Source organism: Pygocentrus nattereri, chromosome 9, assembly GCF_015220715.1.
Source record: "Pygocentrus nattereri isolate fPygNat1 chromosome 9, fPygNat1.pri, whole genome shotgun sequence".
Classification (NCBI taxonomy): Eukaryota; Metazoa; Chordata; class Actinopteri; order Characiformes; family Serrasalmidae; genus Pygocentrus; species Pygocentrus nattereri.
The window spans coordinates 13,463,177-13,482,600 of record NC_051219.1 but is presented as its reverse complement, the minus strand read 5'-3'; the positions used below and the strand labels follow the sequence as shown (position 1 = coordinate 13,482,600).

General features: G+C 40.5%; 1 protein-coding gene across 2 annotated transcripts; it reads right to left on the bottom strand.

Moving 5' to 3' along the window:
• Nucleotides 1-203: 203 nt before the first annotated feature.
• wu:fy63c09 (uncharacterized protein LOC797544 homolog) lies at nucleotides 204-17,290 on the bottom strand. 2 transcript variants are annotated; one of them, XM_017711518.2, is made up of 15 exons: nucleotides 16,869-17,290; nucleotides 11,882-11,921; nucleotides 10,335-10,378; nucleotides 10,212-10,257; nucleotides 9,859-9,988; nucleotides 8,701-8,878; nucleotides 6,299-7,357; nucleotides 5,872-5,945; nucleotides 3,694-3,758; nucleotides 3,322-3,499; nucleotides 2,875-2,943; nucleotides 2,534-2,742; nucleotides 1,842-2,035; nucleotides 1,659-1,744; nucleotides 204-856 (listed from the first exon to the last, which is right to left on the bottom strand). In XM_017711518.2, exons 1-15 carry the CDS (start codon nucleotides 17,038-17,040, stop codon nucleotides 749-751), a joined length of 2,652 nt encoding a protein of 883 aa, XP_017567007.1. In that variant the 5' UTR covers nucleotides 17,041-17,290; the 3' UTR covers nucleotides 204-748. The 2 variants fall into 2 exon arrangements, with proteins under 2 accessions (XP_017567007.1, XP_017567009.1); XM_017711520.2 differs by having other exon boundaries at nucleotides 10,335-10,375.
• Nucleotides 17,291-19,424: the final 2,134 nt, after the last annotated feature.

The window sequence follows — 19,424 nt, the reverse complement described above, 5'->3', positions numbered from 1 at the left end:
GTCCTCCTCGGGGTGACATTGGAAAATAACTGGTTACATTTACTCAGTTACATGCACGTAAGTATAATAACAACTAATTACTTGAACTTATATAAGAGTGTGTGTGTGTGTGTGTGTGTGTGTGTGTGTGTGTGTGTGTGTGTGTGTGTGTGTGTGTGTGTGTGTGTGTATGATAAGGGGAAAAAACCACCAATGCACATCTCTACAGTAAGTCAGTTTGCTTTAATTTGGGTAAAGAGCTCTTTGTTCCAACAAATGAAGTCTAGTCCAAGACTACAAAGACTATTCAGTGGGAAACAGCTGTTCACAGTGAAATTTAGTCCAAGACTAGACTAATCTACATCAAGACAAATGATCTTCTGTAAGTAAAAATGTATACAAGTCAAACATTAATAAAAGTAAATAAAATCTAGTAAAATCTATCAGCGTCAGTCAGGTAAAGGTTTTAAACATGACCAAGTCTGATGCCCTCTTCACAGTGCAGTTACATTATGATAAACTCCAACATCATAGTATAATCAGTTGGCTTTGGAATGGGAACAAAGTCAGTCAGTGAATGAATAAAACAAGTTTAGTACATGAAACACATTTAGAGACAAACCAACAGAGTAACACAGACTGGTGTGTTTGATTGTGTTGGAGTACGTTTAATATAGGAGACCCTCAAACACATTTGGTGACATCTTTTTCTTTTCACATGTAAACATCATTAACTAACCATCACTTCATCCATCGGTGTGTTCTGCTTTTAGAGCACTTGGATGTAATTTTTTGGAATAATGCCACGTTTCCCAGCGAATTCCCCCATAAACCACTCCTCATCCACTTCCTCCAGGGAGCAGACAATGTCCCCCATCTGTGTGCAAACACATACAAACAATTGTTTACAATAATTACACAGAAAAATTGAAACAACACTGAGGATCTCCTCTATAAGATTTTAAACATATCAATATGGGCTGGATTCAGAATAAAAAGTAGCCCAAGGTGGAACTGTGACCAGTAACAGGCCACTGATGAAGGTCTGGAGGATAACTGCTAAAAAAAATTGTGTTTTATTAAAGTGAACACTGTATATTACACCGTCTATGTGGATGTTACATTAAATTAATATGTTCAGGAGCTGAAGTCTAGACTACAAAAAAAAAAAACAAACAAAAAAAAACAAACAAACAAAAAAAACATTTTGGGTTTTTCTCAATTATTGTGAAAATATTTTAACAAGATTTTTTTTTTATACAATAAACTTTTTCATAAAAATCAACAATACGGCTGAAAGTAGAGAGAATGCAAACATTACATCTAACCCTAAGTGGTGGCTAAGTGTGAAAGTTGCTAGAAATTCAGGTAAAATTGATGCAAGGCACAATTCAATTCTATGTTGTTTGAACCACATGGGCTTTCCAGCCCCTCCACACACACATACACGTATACATTAAATGGACCAAGGCATTGGGCCGACTACACATTACACCTACGAGAGCTTTTATGTGATCCCATTCTAACACGCACACACACGCACACACGTACACACACACGTACACACACACGTACACACACACACACGTACACACACACACATACACACACACACATACACACACACGTACACACACACGTACACACACACACACACGTACACACACACACGTACACACCTTGAGGCAGAGTTCATCCTCAGATTCAGCAGTGAAATCATACAGAGCTCTACCTGTCTGGTTTTCTCTCTCACATACAGGGGGCTCTATAGAGGCAAGAAAATGAAGAGAAAAAAAAAAAAATCAAGCGTTTTTAAACATATTATTTTAACAAATTTAATTCAAAAAGCTGTAGCTACATACCAGGTGATTCTGGTGTAGGCTTTCTTTGTGACGATGGAACTTCCTGAACAAAATTCAGAGGAAAAAGTCCCGTGTGTCCGTTAAAACTGCCACGCCCCCACTCCTCATTTACATATTCTATTAGCGTGATGACATCACCCTCATGGAACATCAACTCACCCTCTTGACCTTCAAATGCAAACCGAGCTACACACCTAACGAAAAAAAAGAGAAAGACTGAGAATTTATCACACAGCACTGCAAATGCCATTCATTATATTTTAGTTAAAACCGCTGCTACTAGAGAAAGTAGTAGTTTTCATTTGCAGCATCAAAACATAATTAACAGAAAATTTACTGACTAAACACAATATTAAATGTTTCCATATGTAGGTTGTCTACTCTCTGCCTTTATTACAGCTTCTATTCTTTTCAGGAGGATTTTTCTATACCTCCAAAGTTCAGTCTTAGATGTTGGTTGCATTTTCTGCTTCTTATGATGCAAGTAATCCCAAACGCATTCAATGATACTGAGGCCTGGTTTCTGGGGTGGCATGTGAGCACATCAGAAGTGTGGTCTCCGACTTTCAGTGATAAATAAAGGGTAGCGTTTAGAAAAATAACCGATGTTTAGTTTATTCTCCTGCCCAGTCTTGAAGGATGCATTTTTTTCAGCATTTTTTTCAGGATAAACGAGAAGAAGCATTTAAAACCTGATGTCGGTGTTTGGCTGGGGTTTCTGCTCTTTCTGCTTGTCTATCTTCATTTCTTGGTTCTGCTTCTGCTGAGAGATGGGCTCATCCCTCACTGCTGGACAGACATCATCATACACATCCTGAACTTGATCTTTCATCTCTCCTGGGATGCTAGGCGTTTGTGCGGGAAGGGGTGTGTCATCAAGAACTAGCAGGAGTTCCTCTTTCTGCAACGGAAAGGGCAAAAACCTCAGTACAGGAATTATTTACATGCTTATTTGTTATGTGTGTGTATGCATGTGTGTGTGTGTGTGTGTGTGTGTGTGTGTGTGTGTGTGTGTGTGTGGTTAAGCATTTACCTGGAGGTAGTGTTCCTGTGGCTCAGTGCCAACATGGTTCATCTTTGTATTTCCTTGCGGAACTTTGCTCTGAAACACACACAGACACGCCCGTATGTTAACAGCTGTTTACATCAACAAAGCTTCATGTTTCTCAGTCAGTTTCTTCATGATGAACAGCATAATATTCTCAAGAGCTATGTTGAGCTAAAATGTTAAAAATGTATAAATCTGTTTCCCATGACTAAGTTTTCCACATCTCCAAATTTTGGTGCTGGAAGTCAGCTGAATTTTCTGCTTCTCACGATGCAAGTAAACCAGAACACATTCTATGATGTTGAGGCCTGGACTCTGGGGTGGTCAGTCCATTGATCAGAGAACACCAGCAACTGGAATGAGTCATGTCAAGGCATTTTACGTTACTTTTAACACAAGCAGTCTCTCTCATGTATAGGAAAGCTACATTACCATGTAGTCTCTATAGAGAGGATGCCCTGGCTTTGGTCTGGGGGGCAGGGGTGGTCTTCTTTTTGGTACCCTGTGACTTGGGTGCTGACTGCTTGTAGCAGGAGCGTGAGTGGAGCCTGCTGATTTCGACAGCTTGATTGGAGGAGGACGTAGAGGAAGCAGTCTACCCTCGCTTGGTCTAAAAGAAGAGAGAGAAGAAAAAGCAAAGCGTTCTTGTCAAGAACACAATAACGGGATTTAATGTGAAATCAGGTTCTACCGTCTCAAATTTCTTATCTATCCATTAAAAACTACTTCCTTAAATAATCTCAGACACTATGGACTACAGAAATAAGGTAAAAATCGCTGATATTTACTATGAATCAGCCTTACCGAGGGGGCAGTGAGGGAACAGATGATGCTGGAGCTTTACTAACACTTACACCACTAACAGCAGCCTACATACACAAACACAGACAAACACACAAAATCAAACCACACAAACTACTTCAACACACAGACATGCAGTGGAGGATAGCAGTTGCTCCACATGGTGATTAAAGTATGCCTTATTACTGACATGGCACATGTATTTTAATGCCTCTTTTTTCTGATGGCCCGCTATTGTTTGCATGACACGAATCAACAGAGCGCACTCTTCCAAACAAACATTGTATTATTATTATTTTATTATTAGTGTTTTATGAGCAAATAAATACTCACTGCCCAGATAAATAGCTTTTAAATTCAACTGTCTCAGATCCCTAAAACTTTTGCATAGTACTGTATAGAGTGTAAGACAGTCTAAAATGATGGGTTAATGATGGGCCATTTTTTGATGGAAATATTCTACATTATTAAGCAGAAGTTCTTATCCATAGTCATTTACAATGGTAGGCGTGGCATTTGGAGTCTAGCCCAAAGACTCATATTGGTACAGCAGGGGCAATACTGCCAAGATGGGGAATCAACCCTTCAATATTTTGTGTTTGCCAATGGTGTTATCCACTATGCTATACATTTAATGTAAATAGTCACAACTAGCAGAGGGGTACGCAATCTACAAGTGGGGTGCTAAATTATTCTTTCTGCTTCAGATAGATCAGCTGTATATCATTCCAATAGTGGACTGAAAAGGATAAGGGAAATTCCATTTATTAGCAAACAATACAGGTTGCTGATATATTGTGCACCCCTACCACAAACACAGTGTAAAGCTGATTTATTGTGTTTTTAAGTGGTTTTCTTGGGAAAAAAAAACATTTTCCTCATCAGGACCCAGTACACAGAGATCCTTCAAATTTGAATAAGCAGAAAGGTTTGATCTTCACATGAATTGGCTTAGTTATGAAGTCAACATTACAGTCATCATGTCTGAGAAATGAAGTGACCCATCCAGCCACAGCAAATAATCAAGTAACATTAAACACATAGCACACTAATGCTAATGTATGCTAATGATGGTCCTTTTTAAACATGTACAATTTTATTTCTGGTACATTTAGGTTTGATAGGCCCAACAGGCCCAAATCAATAGATTCCAGCCAATTTGCTCACTAGTAAACTACAACAACTGTTTCCCAACCTGCATATTTTTATTTACTTCCAATATGAACCACATAAATGAGATCAAATGGAACAAATGAGTCACATGAATCAATGAATAAATTTAGATGAATGAGATCATCGGAGAAAACTGCTGCTGAAAACATGCTGCACTTGAAACAGCATTTTTTTTCTGATTCCCAGGGAAAAAAAAACATGACTTGCCTTGCAGCTGTCTGAGGCTGGTAAACAAGTGTAATATGTAAACATCTGGTTTTCTAGTGCAGATCAATAAAAACAATCAACATCTGCATCTTTCTATGTTTTATATCTGAGAGCAGAGCTGCTTTTAAACTAGTAATTTGTTAAGATTGATAAGAAACAACCATTTTTTTTCATTATAAACAAAAACAATGTAGAATAGAATTTACAACCATTTGTCATTTAGACCTCTTCATTTAACCTATCCGTGCAATGAAACACCCACATGCACACTAGTGAACACACACACTTGCCCGGAGCCGTGGGCAGCCCTATCCACGGCGCCCAGGGAGCAATTGGGGGTTAGGTGCCTTGCTCAAGGGCACTTCAGTCATGGACTGTCAGCCAAGGGGATCGAACCGGCAACCTTCCGGTCACAGGGCTGGTTCCCTAACCTCCAGCCCACGACTGCCCCAATGTTTAATAATGTCATGTTTAAGGGTAGGAAGGTACACCAGTTAACTGTAGGTGCACACTGATAAGGGAATGGTGGGCCGATGCTAACCAACACTGATGCATAAACATTTCTAAAAGGAACAAATTGAGACTAAATCTACTTGGATTAGCACTGCAGAGAAAAATACCATTCTAACATTAATTCTTAGAAGGTTACAAGTGCAGCAAAATGAATAAAATGCAGACACAATAGCTCAGCACTGCCTAAACAATAAATCTCATCAAATATCAGTTCTAATATCAATATTTTTTAAACAATTATCTGCCAATACTGATTTGATGCCAATATTATTGTGCATTCCTACCCACCTGTGCATTAGGGTTGGACGGAGGTGGAGGCCTCCTCTGTAATGGGACTTGTGTTTGGGTGGAACCATTGGGACCTGAGCAGGCGAAAAGGGCAGTTTAGGTTTTCAGTATATAAATACAGTCTAGATGAGAAACAGAAAGGTCTGACTCCAAAAGCAGATATTTACAGACGTAGCTAAACAGGGACAAGTCAAATGCAAAAACATGTATTTGTGTGTAAACAGTCCTGAAACACTGGACACACCACAGTGACTCATGAACTTCCCAAGATGATGGCAGTACCCTTATGGCTTTCCACAAAAGCTAACTCAAAATTACAGCTTTGTTTTTCAGCACATGGGAACCTCCATTAGTAGACAGATTTTAAAAATACTTCTCACACTCAATGAAACAAAGCTCTTGTTTCAAAACAAACAAACTCACTCACATTTGCCACTGCCTCTAGCGGAAGTGAATGGTGCTGGTTTCACAGGAGCAGACAAAGAGTTCCTGGCCTGATCATCTACGATCTCATCATCTACCAAGGATTTAGGAGGCACTGCTGCAGTTTCATGTGCAGACGGAGCTTCTTCTGAGTTGGCTGGAACTAGAGACCTGCGGGCAGCTATAGGAGGTCTAGGGGGTCGAGGGAGTCTGTTGGCGTCAGGCCTGTTCCCCTCTGAGAGTTTGTTTGTTAGCAAAGGTCTGGGTGCAGGAACTGGAGGGTTTAATGTCTGTTTATTCTTTTCTTCAGAAGAACTTTTGGCATCCTTTTGTTCCTGCATCGGTTCAGACGGTTTTGGGGAGATAACTGGTTTGGGGTTAAGAGCTCTAGGCTTTGGCTGTGGTCTCTTTAAAGGTTCTAAAGGTTCTGTTGGTACACTGGAAGCAACACAGCTCTCAGAAGCACTCTCATCTTCTTCACTCTTCTCACTTTGGTCACTTTCGCCTTCCTGGTTGCCTTGGACACCCTGCTCATCATAACCAAAGGCATCCAATAGTTCTTGTAAATACTTGTTTGAGGAAATGTCTGAAGAACTGTCGGTAAATCCAGCAAAAACACTCTGACTGCCGTCATCCTTCAGACGCACCAAAGTCTTAACTTTGACCTCTCGCGTCATGGCCTGGTCCAGAACCTCCTCTTTGACGACAGGCTGCAAAATGGCTTTGGAACGAGGGCGTGGCCTGGGACGTGTTGAAACCTCCTGTTTTACTGAATGCTGTAATGGAGGATCATTGGTGATGTGGGAGGAGTCAGTTGTAGTAGGCGTGGTCTCTAGGGGTGCGAGATCATCAGGGACATCAGTGAAGTCAGTCTGAACTCCACACTGCTCTGACAGAGGTGCGCTCAGAATGTCGCTGCCATGTGTTGTAGTTGGAGTGTTTGTGGTACAAGACAGGTCAGGCTTATCAAGCTCGATGAGTGTGCACGTATGTGCAGATGCAAATTCAGCAGGTTTCGGAGCAATTGGCAGGGATGGACGAGGTGGTTTTGGTGGCCGATGAGCTGGAGATAAAGCAGAAAACAAGTAGTTCATGTTTGTTACCACTGCTATTTTTAATCTCTACAACAGCAGCTATTTTTTTTTTTTTTTTTTTTTTTTTTACACTGCTCGTTGCTATTTTTACTCTATTCATCTACTCCACTCAAACCAAAACTCCAGGCACTCCATGTTTCACTGATATACTGATCTTAACTGATACTGAAGCTGCTCCAGACATGTGAATATTTTGAAATTTTTTTTCTCTGTGTCTGGTCTGTCTGTGCCCCCCATCCACATAAAACCAGCAGTTTTGCAAATGCTTTCCAAAGTGGAGATTCTTATTTTGAAAACTCTGTTATAAATGTTTACATTTGGACAAACAAATCACAGATTTCTGAAAGCTTTTTTGGAAAAACTTTTTATTTATTGAGGATGAGGGTGATAACATATTTACAACTGGACTTAGCTTAACTTTTTAACTAAATCATAGTGCAGGTGCCAGAATGTACTGCAACTGTTTCTTATACATTGGGTGTCAACTCGATCGCAAACAGCAAGCTTTTATTTTCTGGCAGAAATCGGACTTTGGTTATGTGTGAAATTATGTAAACATAAAAAAACCCAGCCTTCAAAAACATCTAAACATACATGGATGCAGCCTGGAATGAGTAACAGAACAGCTGCTTCTTTAAAGGAGCTAATAAACACTTAATCAGTGTTTTCTCCTCAGAGGACAATACGTCAACATGTTTGCCTGTCAGAGAAATATATTTTCACAGTTTCTGGATCTAGCCAACATCAGCTAGCATAGTTTGGCTAGTTAGCCAAAAAGCCTCGCCAGACAACTGGCTGTGCTATATTTGCCTTAGTCCTAACAACAAGCTCAAGATTAGACACTTGAGCTCTGTAGCAGCAAAGCATAATACGCTTATTTGTGTGATTGCCATGCTTTATAGTCACGTTAAAACAAACATTTTCCTGAATTGTTAGCCTGTATTTTTCCTCAACCTGAGTCCTCGAGTACCTGTGCACATTCATACCAAAATTACAGTTAAAACATTTATGGGAGAACAAGCTGAAATATCCAGCACATTCCTGTTGAAGTGTCATCCTTTTCCCACAAATGATGACCCGTAAAACCTCATAAGCTCTCAATGCTGATTAGGGCTTCAAAACTGGTAGAGCCAGTTCCTTTGCACTGATTACTCATAGCACACTGTAATAAATTCCAAACTCAAAGGTGATTCACCGTAAGGTTACTGTAGTCTACATCTAGATCAGGTTCTGATCTAGACACAATCTCTGTCATAATTTATAAACTCATGCCAAAATTCCTGTTTATAGGTCTATACTTCTCCCAGCTTACCTGGAGGAACAATACGGTTCTTTGGGCTACAAGAGCCTGTTTCGGTCTGTGTGGCGATGGTGGTAGTAGAACGACGGGGAGTGGGAGATGAGGATGATGACGAGGAGACCGAGGAGGATTGAGTGTTCTGCTCGCGACTCTTTTCTCTGATCACCTGTTCATACGAGGGTGGGGGAAGCTGTAGGGAAGAATATGCATTAGTTATTCAGGTCCTCTGGCTCAGTTCCACATACTTTATAACAAATCTTTGCCTAACAAATCGGTCAGTGAGTAAAAGTAAATTTCACCTGCACTATATCCCTTAGTCTCATTGGTGTCAACCAATTCTTGCCTGCCTGCTGATCTATAGGTTAATAAATACTACCAAGGTAGGACCAGCGTAATTGCAAGTCTTACTTTGGCCATCAAACATCAACACAAGGAAAACAGTGATTCTATCTTCGTTCAACACAAAACAAATTTTAGCTTGTTGTCTTCATCATCTGATGAGTCACTTATGTATGTTGTTTGGGGAATGCATTCTCCCCATTGTAATAATGATTTGAAAACAATTCCTACAGTTATATGGGTGCTTAAACATGTTGAAACAGCCCTTCCCAAAAAATGCCCAAAGCATTTGTAGTTTAACATTCCTCCCACCTTCAAGATCACCGGAATGCAGTTTTCTTCGACTTTAAACTGGAAAATTTCTCTGCAGAAACTACTGTGACACTAGGATGCAAGTACGCATGTTTGAAACAGATGGTTACATTTTTCATTTTGGCCAGAGTGTCTCTTCAACATCTCACGACAGTATGAAACAAGTGAGATGATTCAGGCAGGCAGTTGCTCAGTGCTAACATGTGGGTGTTAGTTTCCATTACTGGCTGCTCAAGAGAATGTTTCTGATCATCTTCTACTGAGTAGATTTGAGAAACTGTACAAATTTAAAACTGTAAACATTGGATTTCTGACCAAATCGTCACCTCAAATCATTCAATTCATTGGTTTAGTTTCATAAACATCATATAAATTCTTTGCACTTGGAGTATCTTAATCCAATCCTGCCTCGTATAATATTTTAGTCTATCAAAATAGATTTAACTAGCTAATATCTAGCTGAACCAAGTACTGGAGGTGTCAACACTAAATCATGACTTATACATCTCTAAAACGTACCTGAACTGTAAGACCACCACTAGCCCATGAAGGCTGAGCAGGAGGAGGTGGTGGCGGAAATGCTCCAGAAGCCCCTGGAAACCAATTGGTGGCCAGAGGTTCGGCTGAGAGGATGGTGATCTCTGGACGGCTGCGGCATGACAGTGACAGTCAATAAAGAGGTATAACACACAGAAGATACATAAACCACTTATTTCTGACATGTTACAAAATAGAACCACTTACTCACGAATAAGAACGAATGGCAGTCCTGCATTACACACACATTTCTGTGCCATTCATTAAACAGCGGGGTGTAATAGTATTTTCTCTTTATCAATTCAAAGGAAAAAAGAAACAAGCTTTCCACTTACCGCCTGTCTCTGCTGTTGTCAGTCTGGGCAGTCGTTCTGTTGGACGCTGAAAAATCATAAAAATCAGAACAGAATAACACAAACACATCACACAAACAAACAACAAAACAAAGGCGTACTTACTCCGTTTAATCACAGCTCTTATAGAAGAAAGAGCTCCTTGACTGCTGAAAAAGAAAGAGAAAGAAAAGGACAGAAAGAGAGAAAGTTATGCCCAACCTCTTTTTTCCATCATTTTTATAGGTCAGTTCAGCTGTGGAATATAACTCAGTTAGGAGTCTGTGTTGTTCCAGCTGTGACTCAGTTGCTAACTGCAGCACTTGTACTTTCCTGGCAATAGCTTAGTGTCCACAAAGAGCAACAGAAAAAACTTTTCCCCATAGAGCCACCAACCACACCGACATCTCAGGGACTCACAATGTTAAAACAAAAAGACATTCAGAGAAGCGCAGAAGATTCAAACCTTTCACAGAGAAATGGAGTGATATGACAACATCAACCAGCCTTGATCTCTTCAGTTGTGAGTCAAAACAGTCATTAAGTATTTTTCTTAGCATGGGAAAAATGCTGAAAACATCCACTTATAAGTCTCAAACTAAATATATTATCATTTTGTTTCAGTATTTAGTGTGTCCACCATTTGCCTCCATTACAACTTCCATTTGTTGACTTCCATGACTTACTATCAGTTTTTTAAAGAAATCTGCAGGGATATTTTTCCACACCTACAAAGTTCAGTCTTAGCAGTTGGTTGCATTTTCTGATTCCTGCAATCCAAGTAATCCCAATTACAAATTTAGACTCAGTCAGTCCACAAACTTTACCCTACATCTCAAAAGGTTCTTCTTTTTTCTCCATTTCTTTTACTCAGTTGGACTGAAAGATTTCCAGTTTACCTGACAGTGAGAGACTTGGTGGCCTACCAAGTCTTGCAGTTTTCTTTCCCCAGTTATTTTACTTCGGCTTTTCCTTTCCTTATGCTAACTGATTATTTTCTATCTAATCCCATCAAAAATACCTTATGAAAAATAACTTGTACTTAATGGTAATTTTAACTTACAATGAAGGGTTGACTTTAACACAGTCCTGCATAGATCATATATCAAGCGTTGTGATGGTATATTTACTCCATGTCGCCCACCTTTATTGGTGACTACCAATCAGTGGGTGTTAGGTAGGTTACTAAAATAAATAAGTTTCTTCCCGACAATACTTCTCATTCAGAATGTCCACTGACTTATCTGACCACTGTGGACATAAACAGGAACTGACAGGAACATAAACTTGTTTCACACTTGAGATCACACAGAAAAAACACCAATGACTCTTTGATATGTTAACAAACTGACAATACTCTTCTTTTTTTCTGACTTGACAAGTATTCCAGAAGAATAGGCCAAAGAAATGGCTGGAAGCAGCAAGTGGTTCAACCCAACATTTGCAAGTCTGATAGATTCCCAGTGAGAACTGAAGAGATTAACGCTGGCTTTTAGGGCCAGAGGTCTTTCACAAATGGACTTTGGAAAGGCTGTTTTTCAGTACACTTATGCAAACGCATTTAAATCAAAGAGATTAACACAAGATCCTAAAATAATTGTGAAGAACAGGAGAACATGGAAAACAGCTTTAGTCTGAATGGGCTCCGTTTCTCTCTTAGCGTTTCGTCTTACCTGGAATGGCGTTGTTCAGGCTTGTTCCTTTCTGCTTGTTCTGCAACACACACACACACACACACACACACACACACACACACACACACATCAGACCTGCAGTCCAACTTTGAGGTCACACTCTCAATGAGATCATTCTGGCACAAAACAATTTAGAAAAACAGTGGAAACGAATGTCGGGCTACGTTAGACGTTGTACTGAGATGTAATGAAATGCTGAACACATTTTTTAAAGGTAACATTTAAAGAAGCCATACTGCTTTGTCAGTAAGCCATAATTTGTCGATAGAGCCTTCACTTTAAGACGCGTCTGCTAAGGTCCTGTTTCAACTCTGTTTTTAACATGCTTTCGCCAACTTCAACTCACGACTCGAAAACAGGTCACACCTCAATTACACAGGTGGCCACTCACAGCACAAGGGCAGGGAGAGAGAGGGGTGGATTTTTCAATCAGAACACACTGGGCCTCAGCAAAGTCAGCCTCAGTGAGCAATGCAATGTTATTTGAGACGTTTGTACATATTGTATATGAATGCTGTGCTTAATTGCCTTGTTTGGCTATAACTTTGCTGTACTGCCTTCCTTTTTTTGTTACTGGCTGTAAGTGACTCAAACACACTCTTCTCACACACACACACACACACACACACTTTTTTTCCCCAAACATATTAGCAACCACCTGGGATATCATAGCAACACCCCAGCAACCATCTAGTATTCGACAGCAACAGCCCATCAACAGTTTAGCAACCATATGGGAATCCATAGCAATTGCATTGTCAAACTGACTTAAAGCTTGTCCACAAATAATCTGCTTCTACAACCCCAATTCCAATGAAGTTGGGAAGTTGTGCAAAACATAAATAAAAACAGAATACGATGATTTGCAAATGCTTTTCAACCTATATTCAATTGAATACACTACAAAGACAAGATACTTAAAGCTCAAACGGATAAACTTTATCATTTTTTGCAAATATTCACTCATTTTGATGACTGCAAAACTTTCCAAAGAAGTTGGGACAGGGGCAACAAAAGACTGGGAAAGTTAAGGAATGCTCAAAAAACACCTGTTTGGAACATTCCACAGGTGAGCAGGTTAACTGGAAACAGGTGAGTGTCATGATTGGGTATAAAGGGAGCATCCCTGAAAGGCTCAGTCATTCACAAGCAAGGACGGGGTGAGGTTCACCACTTTGTGAACAACTGCGTGAGCAAATAGTCCAACAGTTTAAGAGCAACGTTTCTCAACATGCAATTGCAAGGAATTTAGGGATTTCATCATCTACAGTCCATAATATCATCAAAAGATTCAGAGAATCTGGAGAAATCTCTGCAAGTAAGCGGCAAGGCAGAAAACCAACTTTGAATGTCCGTGACCTTCGATCCCTCAGGCAGCACTGCATTAAAAACCCATATCATTCTGTAACGGTTATTACCACATGGGCTCAGGAACACTTCAGAAAACCACTGTCAGTGAACACAGTTCGTCACTCCATCTACAAGTGCAAGTTAAAACTCTGCCATGCAAAGCGAAAGCCACATATCAACACCACCCAGAAACGCCGCCGGCTTCTCTGGGCCTGAGCTCATCTGAGATGGACTGACGCAAAGTGGAAAAGTGTCCTGTGGTCTGACGAGTCCACATTTCAGATTGTTTTTGGAAATCATGGACGTCGTGTCCTCCGGGCCAAAGAGGAAAAGGACTGTCCGGATTATTTTCAGCGCAAAGTTCAAAAGCCAGCATCTCTGATGGTGTGGGGGTGTGTTAGTGCCCATGGCAGGGGTAACCTGCACATCTGTGAAGGCACCATTAATGCTGAAAGGTACATGCAGGTTTTTGAGCAACATCTGCTGCCGTCCAAGCAACGTCTTTTTCAGGGACGTCCTGCTTATTTCAGCAAGAGAATGCCAAGCCACATTCTGCACGTGTTACAACAGCGTGGCTTCATAGTAAAAGAGTGCGGGTACTAGACTGGCCTGCCTGCAGTCCAGACCCGTCTCCCATTGAAAATGTGTGGCACATTATGAAGCGCAAAATACGACAACGGAGACCCCGGACTGTTGAGCAACTGAAGTTGTACATCAAGCAAGAATGGGAAAGAATTCCACCTACAAAGCTTCAACAATCAGTGTCCTCAGTTCCCAAACGGGTGTTTTTTGAGAATTCCTCAACTTTCCCAGTCTTTTGTTGCCCCTGTCCCAACTTCTTTGGAACGTGTTGCAGGCATCAAATTCAAAATGAGTGAATATTTGCAAAAAACAATAAAGTTTATCCATTTGAAGATTAAATATTTTGTCTTTTTAGTGTATTCAATTGAGTATAGGTTGAAAAAGATTTGCAAATCATCGTATTCTGTTTTTATTTATGTTTTACACAACATCCCAACTTCATTGGAATTGGGGTTGTAGTTTAAGACTAAGCCATTGCTATTTATTTGTGTTTAGGAAATCTGTCAATTGAACTGATCATATTTAATAATTTACCGTTTCAATTATAGGCCACATTTATATATCTAGGCTGATATAATAAGTTAGTGGACATCTTTTCCTTAAAATTGGTATTGATATGCATCCCACAACTTTCATATCAAATCTATTTTGAATCCCATGAATGAATAAAAGTAACTTGAAGTAACCAGTACAATCACAGAAGCAACCACACACTGTACTTAGGCCTGATACACTATCAGAAATGACAGAATGTTCTTTTCAGCTGGCCTGAGAACTGTCGAAGCTGCAACCACAGCTCCTCAAACTTGTGGGGAGTAGAAGTCTGTCAGGGAGCATTCAACACTAAATTAACAAATTACACACTTCAGTGGTCTTCAGTCATACTGAGCAGGCCATTACTGACACATTCTTTGTTGCTTCTAGGATACTAGGATCGTACATAGGCGAGAGAGGGAGGTGAGCCAGAGAGAGAGAGAGAGACTGTCTGCTTTGTCTGTAAACCCACAGCTGTAATTTACAACATAACTGTGTTTGTGTGTCTGGCTTGGAACCCAAGGATATAATTGAAACTATTTGGTCTACAAGTCACATAAAAATGTCTTGGTGTCTAAATCAAAAATTACCACATGCCATCAACACTAGATTTACAGCCATGTACAACTTTGCATAGTCATCGTCTCTTACGAGTGCGAGAGTGTGACCTGACAGTTTGATCAACTCAAGAAAAAAGGACAACATTAATGTTTCATGGATTTTCAAAGATTTACAGCTTTGATGAAAATCCTGCTGCTGATCCTATTAAATTATATCACGAACACATGACATACTACTTCATTTTACAACACTTCCTTTATGTGAACATCACATGGCATCAAAGTAAAAAAAAAAAAAAAAAAAAAAAAAGTAGTTCCCCCAAGGTGTAAAATATCAGCCGCATATGCAGATTAAGCAAACCACTAAAAACGCTTAACACAGTCATGGTCATATACTATATCATTTTGAAAAATAAATGGCCAAGACCTTGTGTTTGAAACCTTTGGATTACATCGTGTTGCAAAATATAGCAACTAGTAAGTATTCAGCTCCACAAAACCTGTCAAAAATACAAAAACTCTGATTTTCTGAATTAGAAATGTCATGCAGCACAACAAACAACGCACCGTTATCCCTATAAGCTTCCAAGAAAGAGTGGACAGGTAACTGCAGCACAAAGAAGACCACTAAGTGACCTTTATGGTGTGATAGCCAGTAGCCCTGACGTTTTCAGTCTTGGTTAGGCTGGTTTAGTGCACCCAGTCAGGTGGTGTGAACCCCAAGAAAACCATAAAATAATGTTTTTATTATAATAATGCTTATTTATTTGGAAAAAAATATGTTTAAACTTGAGATCAGTGATAAAAGGTTTAAACAAGTGTCCATTAAAAAAATCAAAATACAATATTTTGTGTTAACGTGTGCGCACTACCGGGAATATTTTTTATAAAAGCTATCAAACAAATATCAGTTGACTGAATATATTCTTGCAGGTACAAAAACACACATAAAACGGTTTTAATAAGAACTTTTTAATTGAAAGCTTTCTTACTGACACTTACACAAGCCTTACAAATTGGTATCAGTGACAAATCTTGTATTGCGGTCATGCCACAGTATAGGTGGGTTTTTGTTCACACCAGAACTGGTCATTTAATGGTCACATGAATGGCTCTTGTCACATGACACAGTGGTCTCGGATCTTAATTATAATCCTTACTAAAGCTGCAGGAAGCATGGGTTTTGCAAAACCACCATGAACTTGGTCCTGATTCAGTTATTGGACTTTGGGCTGAGTGATTACAGCCTTTATAGTTCGAAGTACTTCAGCCATTTGTTGTGAATGTATTTCTCCCTTTAAAAAGGCAAACCTTCATTATGTTCTGCCAGCTTTGTGCAGGACCATCCTTCCCATTCCACATGCTACTGAGAAATCCTCCCACAAGAGGGAAAAACAAACACAACCGGAGAAAATACAGACTAAAACAGCTCTGCCGAAATACCAGCCACAATCACAAGGATCATCCACATCGTTATCAGCTTTATTCTTGGAGTTCTTTACACTTTCACATCGTCTGTTCGGACTAACCGAACCTGTTAACCTGACCTGAGAGCAGCGCAGTAGAGCAGTAGCCGGCGGCTAGCCAGCTTCTCAGCTTACAAACTCGGGTTAGCCAGCTTAGTTAACTTTAGCTAGAAAACAGCATTAAAAAGCCTTAGTTACGCCCTACTCTTCACTTATAAACATGTAGCTCTCTCTCCGCTCACACAACCCGCTCTCTAAGCGAGTATTTATATAAAAACTACTTCGCTGTTAGTGATACGAGGCTGAGGTTTCTTCTTCACCGAATTCTCCGTTCCACCTTAAACGGTGCAGCAGTTAGGCGCTCAGCGCTGAGGCGCCAGAAGGTAACCGCGGTCCCATTTAAGGTGGACCGGAGAATTCGGAGAAAAAGCTGGCGAGCCAACTTCAGCTTCGTCACCAAAACACAACACACACCTGAAGATGCAGTCGCCAGCCGCGGGTTTCGTCCTCCTCCTCTGGGCTCTCTCAGACTTTCCTCCTCATCCTCGGTTCTTGCCTCGGCCATGTTGTGAGAAAACAGCCTTTCTGAACTCCGACAGCAAGAATTACAGCTTATAGCGGCATCTCTGCTGACTCGCTTTATCATGAAAGCCGCCGGAGAAAGAAAGAAAGAAAGAGAGAGAAAGAGAGAGAAGACAAGAACCAGAGCTCCTCCTCAAGTCCGCACAACTTTTAATAGTTTCTCTGACGAGCCGTCCGACGACCGAATCCAGCCTGGTTCCAGTCTTATAGGGACTAAACTGGAGGAGCCGAACAACGTCCTGGCGTGTTATCTTAAACCAAAACCGCCTCGAATAACTCGCTCCTGGACGTTTTGGTACAATCCCACGTCCTTACGTCAACAGGAAGTTGTTCCCTGCGTGTAAAACAAACGAGGGAGGCGCCTGAGAGCGGCTATCACTGACTGACATTAGCGGACTCAGCGCCACTGCGGCGCGGTCGAAGCCCCTCTTCGCCTCTGGAGGCAACAAATACAGCCATTTAGTCATTATAATGAGAAAGCTTTCTGTCGTTATGACTCGTAATTATCACTTAGTACCTCGTAATAATGAGATTCTATCTAATGTATCTCATAATCAGGACAAAGCATCTCATAATAATGAGTAGGTGTCTTATAATTATGACTTCATATCTCATAATAACGAGGCTGCTCACTGTCTCATAATAATGAGAATCAGTGCTTATAATTATGAGAAATCGAGTCACAATTAGGAGATGCTAAGACATAATTGTGAGAGCGTATGTCGTTATTATGAGATGCTAAGTCGTGAGTATGAGATATTAAGTTACAATTATCAGGTTGAGTCTCATTATTGTGAGATGCTGAGTCATAATTATGAAAAAGTAAGTCATAATTATGAGATGCTCACCAGATCAAAGTGGCATTCATTATTGGCAAAGAGGGAATGTAGGGCATTTATTTATTTATTTGTTTGTTTGTTTGTTTGTTCACATTCACGTCGTTCATAGACAACCTTTTACCCCAAAAGCAAAATCTACAACAGCAAAACTGGTTGTAAGCAACAAGTGGTTCGTTGGGTGTTTTACATGCATGTAAAGGGAGTGACCACCAGATGGCACTGAAGATCTGTACGTGGCACTGGAAAGACAGGCCCAGCCAGGGTCGCACAGATATTTAGGATTTTTTCCTTCTCTAACCACACCTGAATGAGCTGAATCTGGAAAAGGAGCAGCATGGTGAGTTTGGGAGTGCTCAAACAAGGATAACACAAAAAGGTGCAGTGTCGGTCCAAATGGCCAGGTTTTCTTTACCTCTCTCGGTTGCGGCATTGTCAGAATCCTTCACACGGTATTAAAGAGGTCAATGATTTCTCCTTTCTCCAAAGGCAGGATGTGGATTACTGACTGGCCCAGTGGGGCCAATGATCAGGTGCCTCTGAGCGCCAGGGGAGATGAGGGGGCCTCAGACTTACAGGGCCTGATACTTCCACTGTGTATATAAACAATAGAGGAATTGACAGCCACTGAAAATGTACAAATGACTAAATAAACGCAGTAAATGAAGAAATGTTATCTATTCTCCGGCCAGTCAGGATTTGTGTTATTGCTGACAAAGTTATTGGGATTTTGTTGTTAAGCAAATAAGCACAAACTGTTACATTACGTTATGTTACGTTACGTTGCTTAAAGTGCTTATAAACATGAACAGGAACTACTGTTGAATCTACCTTATAAGTTTTTTGTTTGTTTTCCTTCCCTCCTTTATTTATTTATTTGTAATTATCATGTGTAACTGTTCGATTTTGGGGGGGGCGCCAAAGATGCTGGTGCCTGATTTCACGATTCCTGGGTTTAACACGACTACAACTACACTTTAACACTTTAAGATGGTTCTTCAGAGGTTCTTTAGTAAAGGAAGTGGTTGGGTTTAGAACCATGAGTTCTGTGTACAGTCATTTCATGCCTAAATGGTTCTTTGCAAGGTGAAATGTTTTTTTTTTCCAGAATACCAGAGAACCCTTGAAGAGCCATCATTTTAAAGAGTGTTTTGTTCTCCATCAATCAGAACCATGTCATGACCCAAAGAGTCCATTAATCATGCAACACGGTTCTATGGTCCACGGTTCTCTGATGGAGATGATTTCTAAAACGCTTCAGTGTTGAAATGGGTGTTATACGGAGACAAGGCTGGTGGCTGTACACGGCTATTGCTGTCTTGTCAGCTGTTCTGGCTGTTAGGCACATGAACTCTTAAGGGGCAGGTTATGCCCACATGAAGAGAGGTCAATCTGTCGGTCAGTTTGCCACCTGTCATGTCTCAATAGTCCAGACTGTCTGTGTTTGTCTACAGAAGGAACTGTAAAAGAAATAGACCTGTCAGAAATGTTTAGGCTGCTTGTAATGTAACAAATAACTCAGAACAGCCCCCCCCCCCCCAACCCCCCCCCCCCCCCCCCCAAGGCAGCTCTCTGTAAGACCACTGGTCAGTGTGTGTAAAGGGGCGGGGCT

Bases quoted from the DNA above. Each gene is read 5' to 3' on its own strand.
- wu:fy63c09 (XM_017711518.2), bottom strand. From the start codon at position 17,040: ATGATAAAGCGAGTCAGCAGAGATGCCGCTATAAGCTGTAATTCTTGC. The intron at 7,358-8,700 runs GTAAGCTGGGAG...CTTTATCTCCAG, and splicing joins GAACCGTATTGTTCCTCCAG to CTCATCGGCCACCAAAACCA. The intron at 1,745-1,841 runs GTATGTAGCTAC...TTGCCTCTATAG, and splicing joins GCCTACACCAGAATCACCTG to AGCCCCCTGTATGTGAGAGA.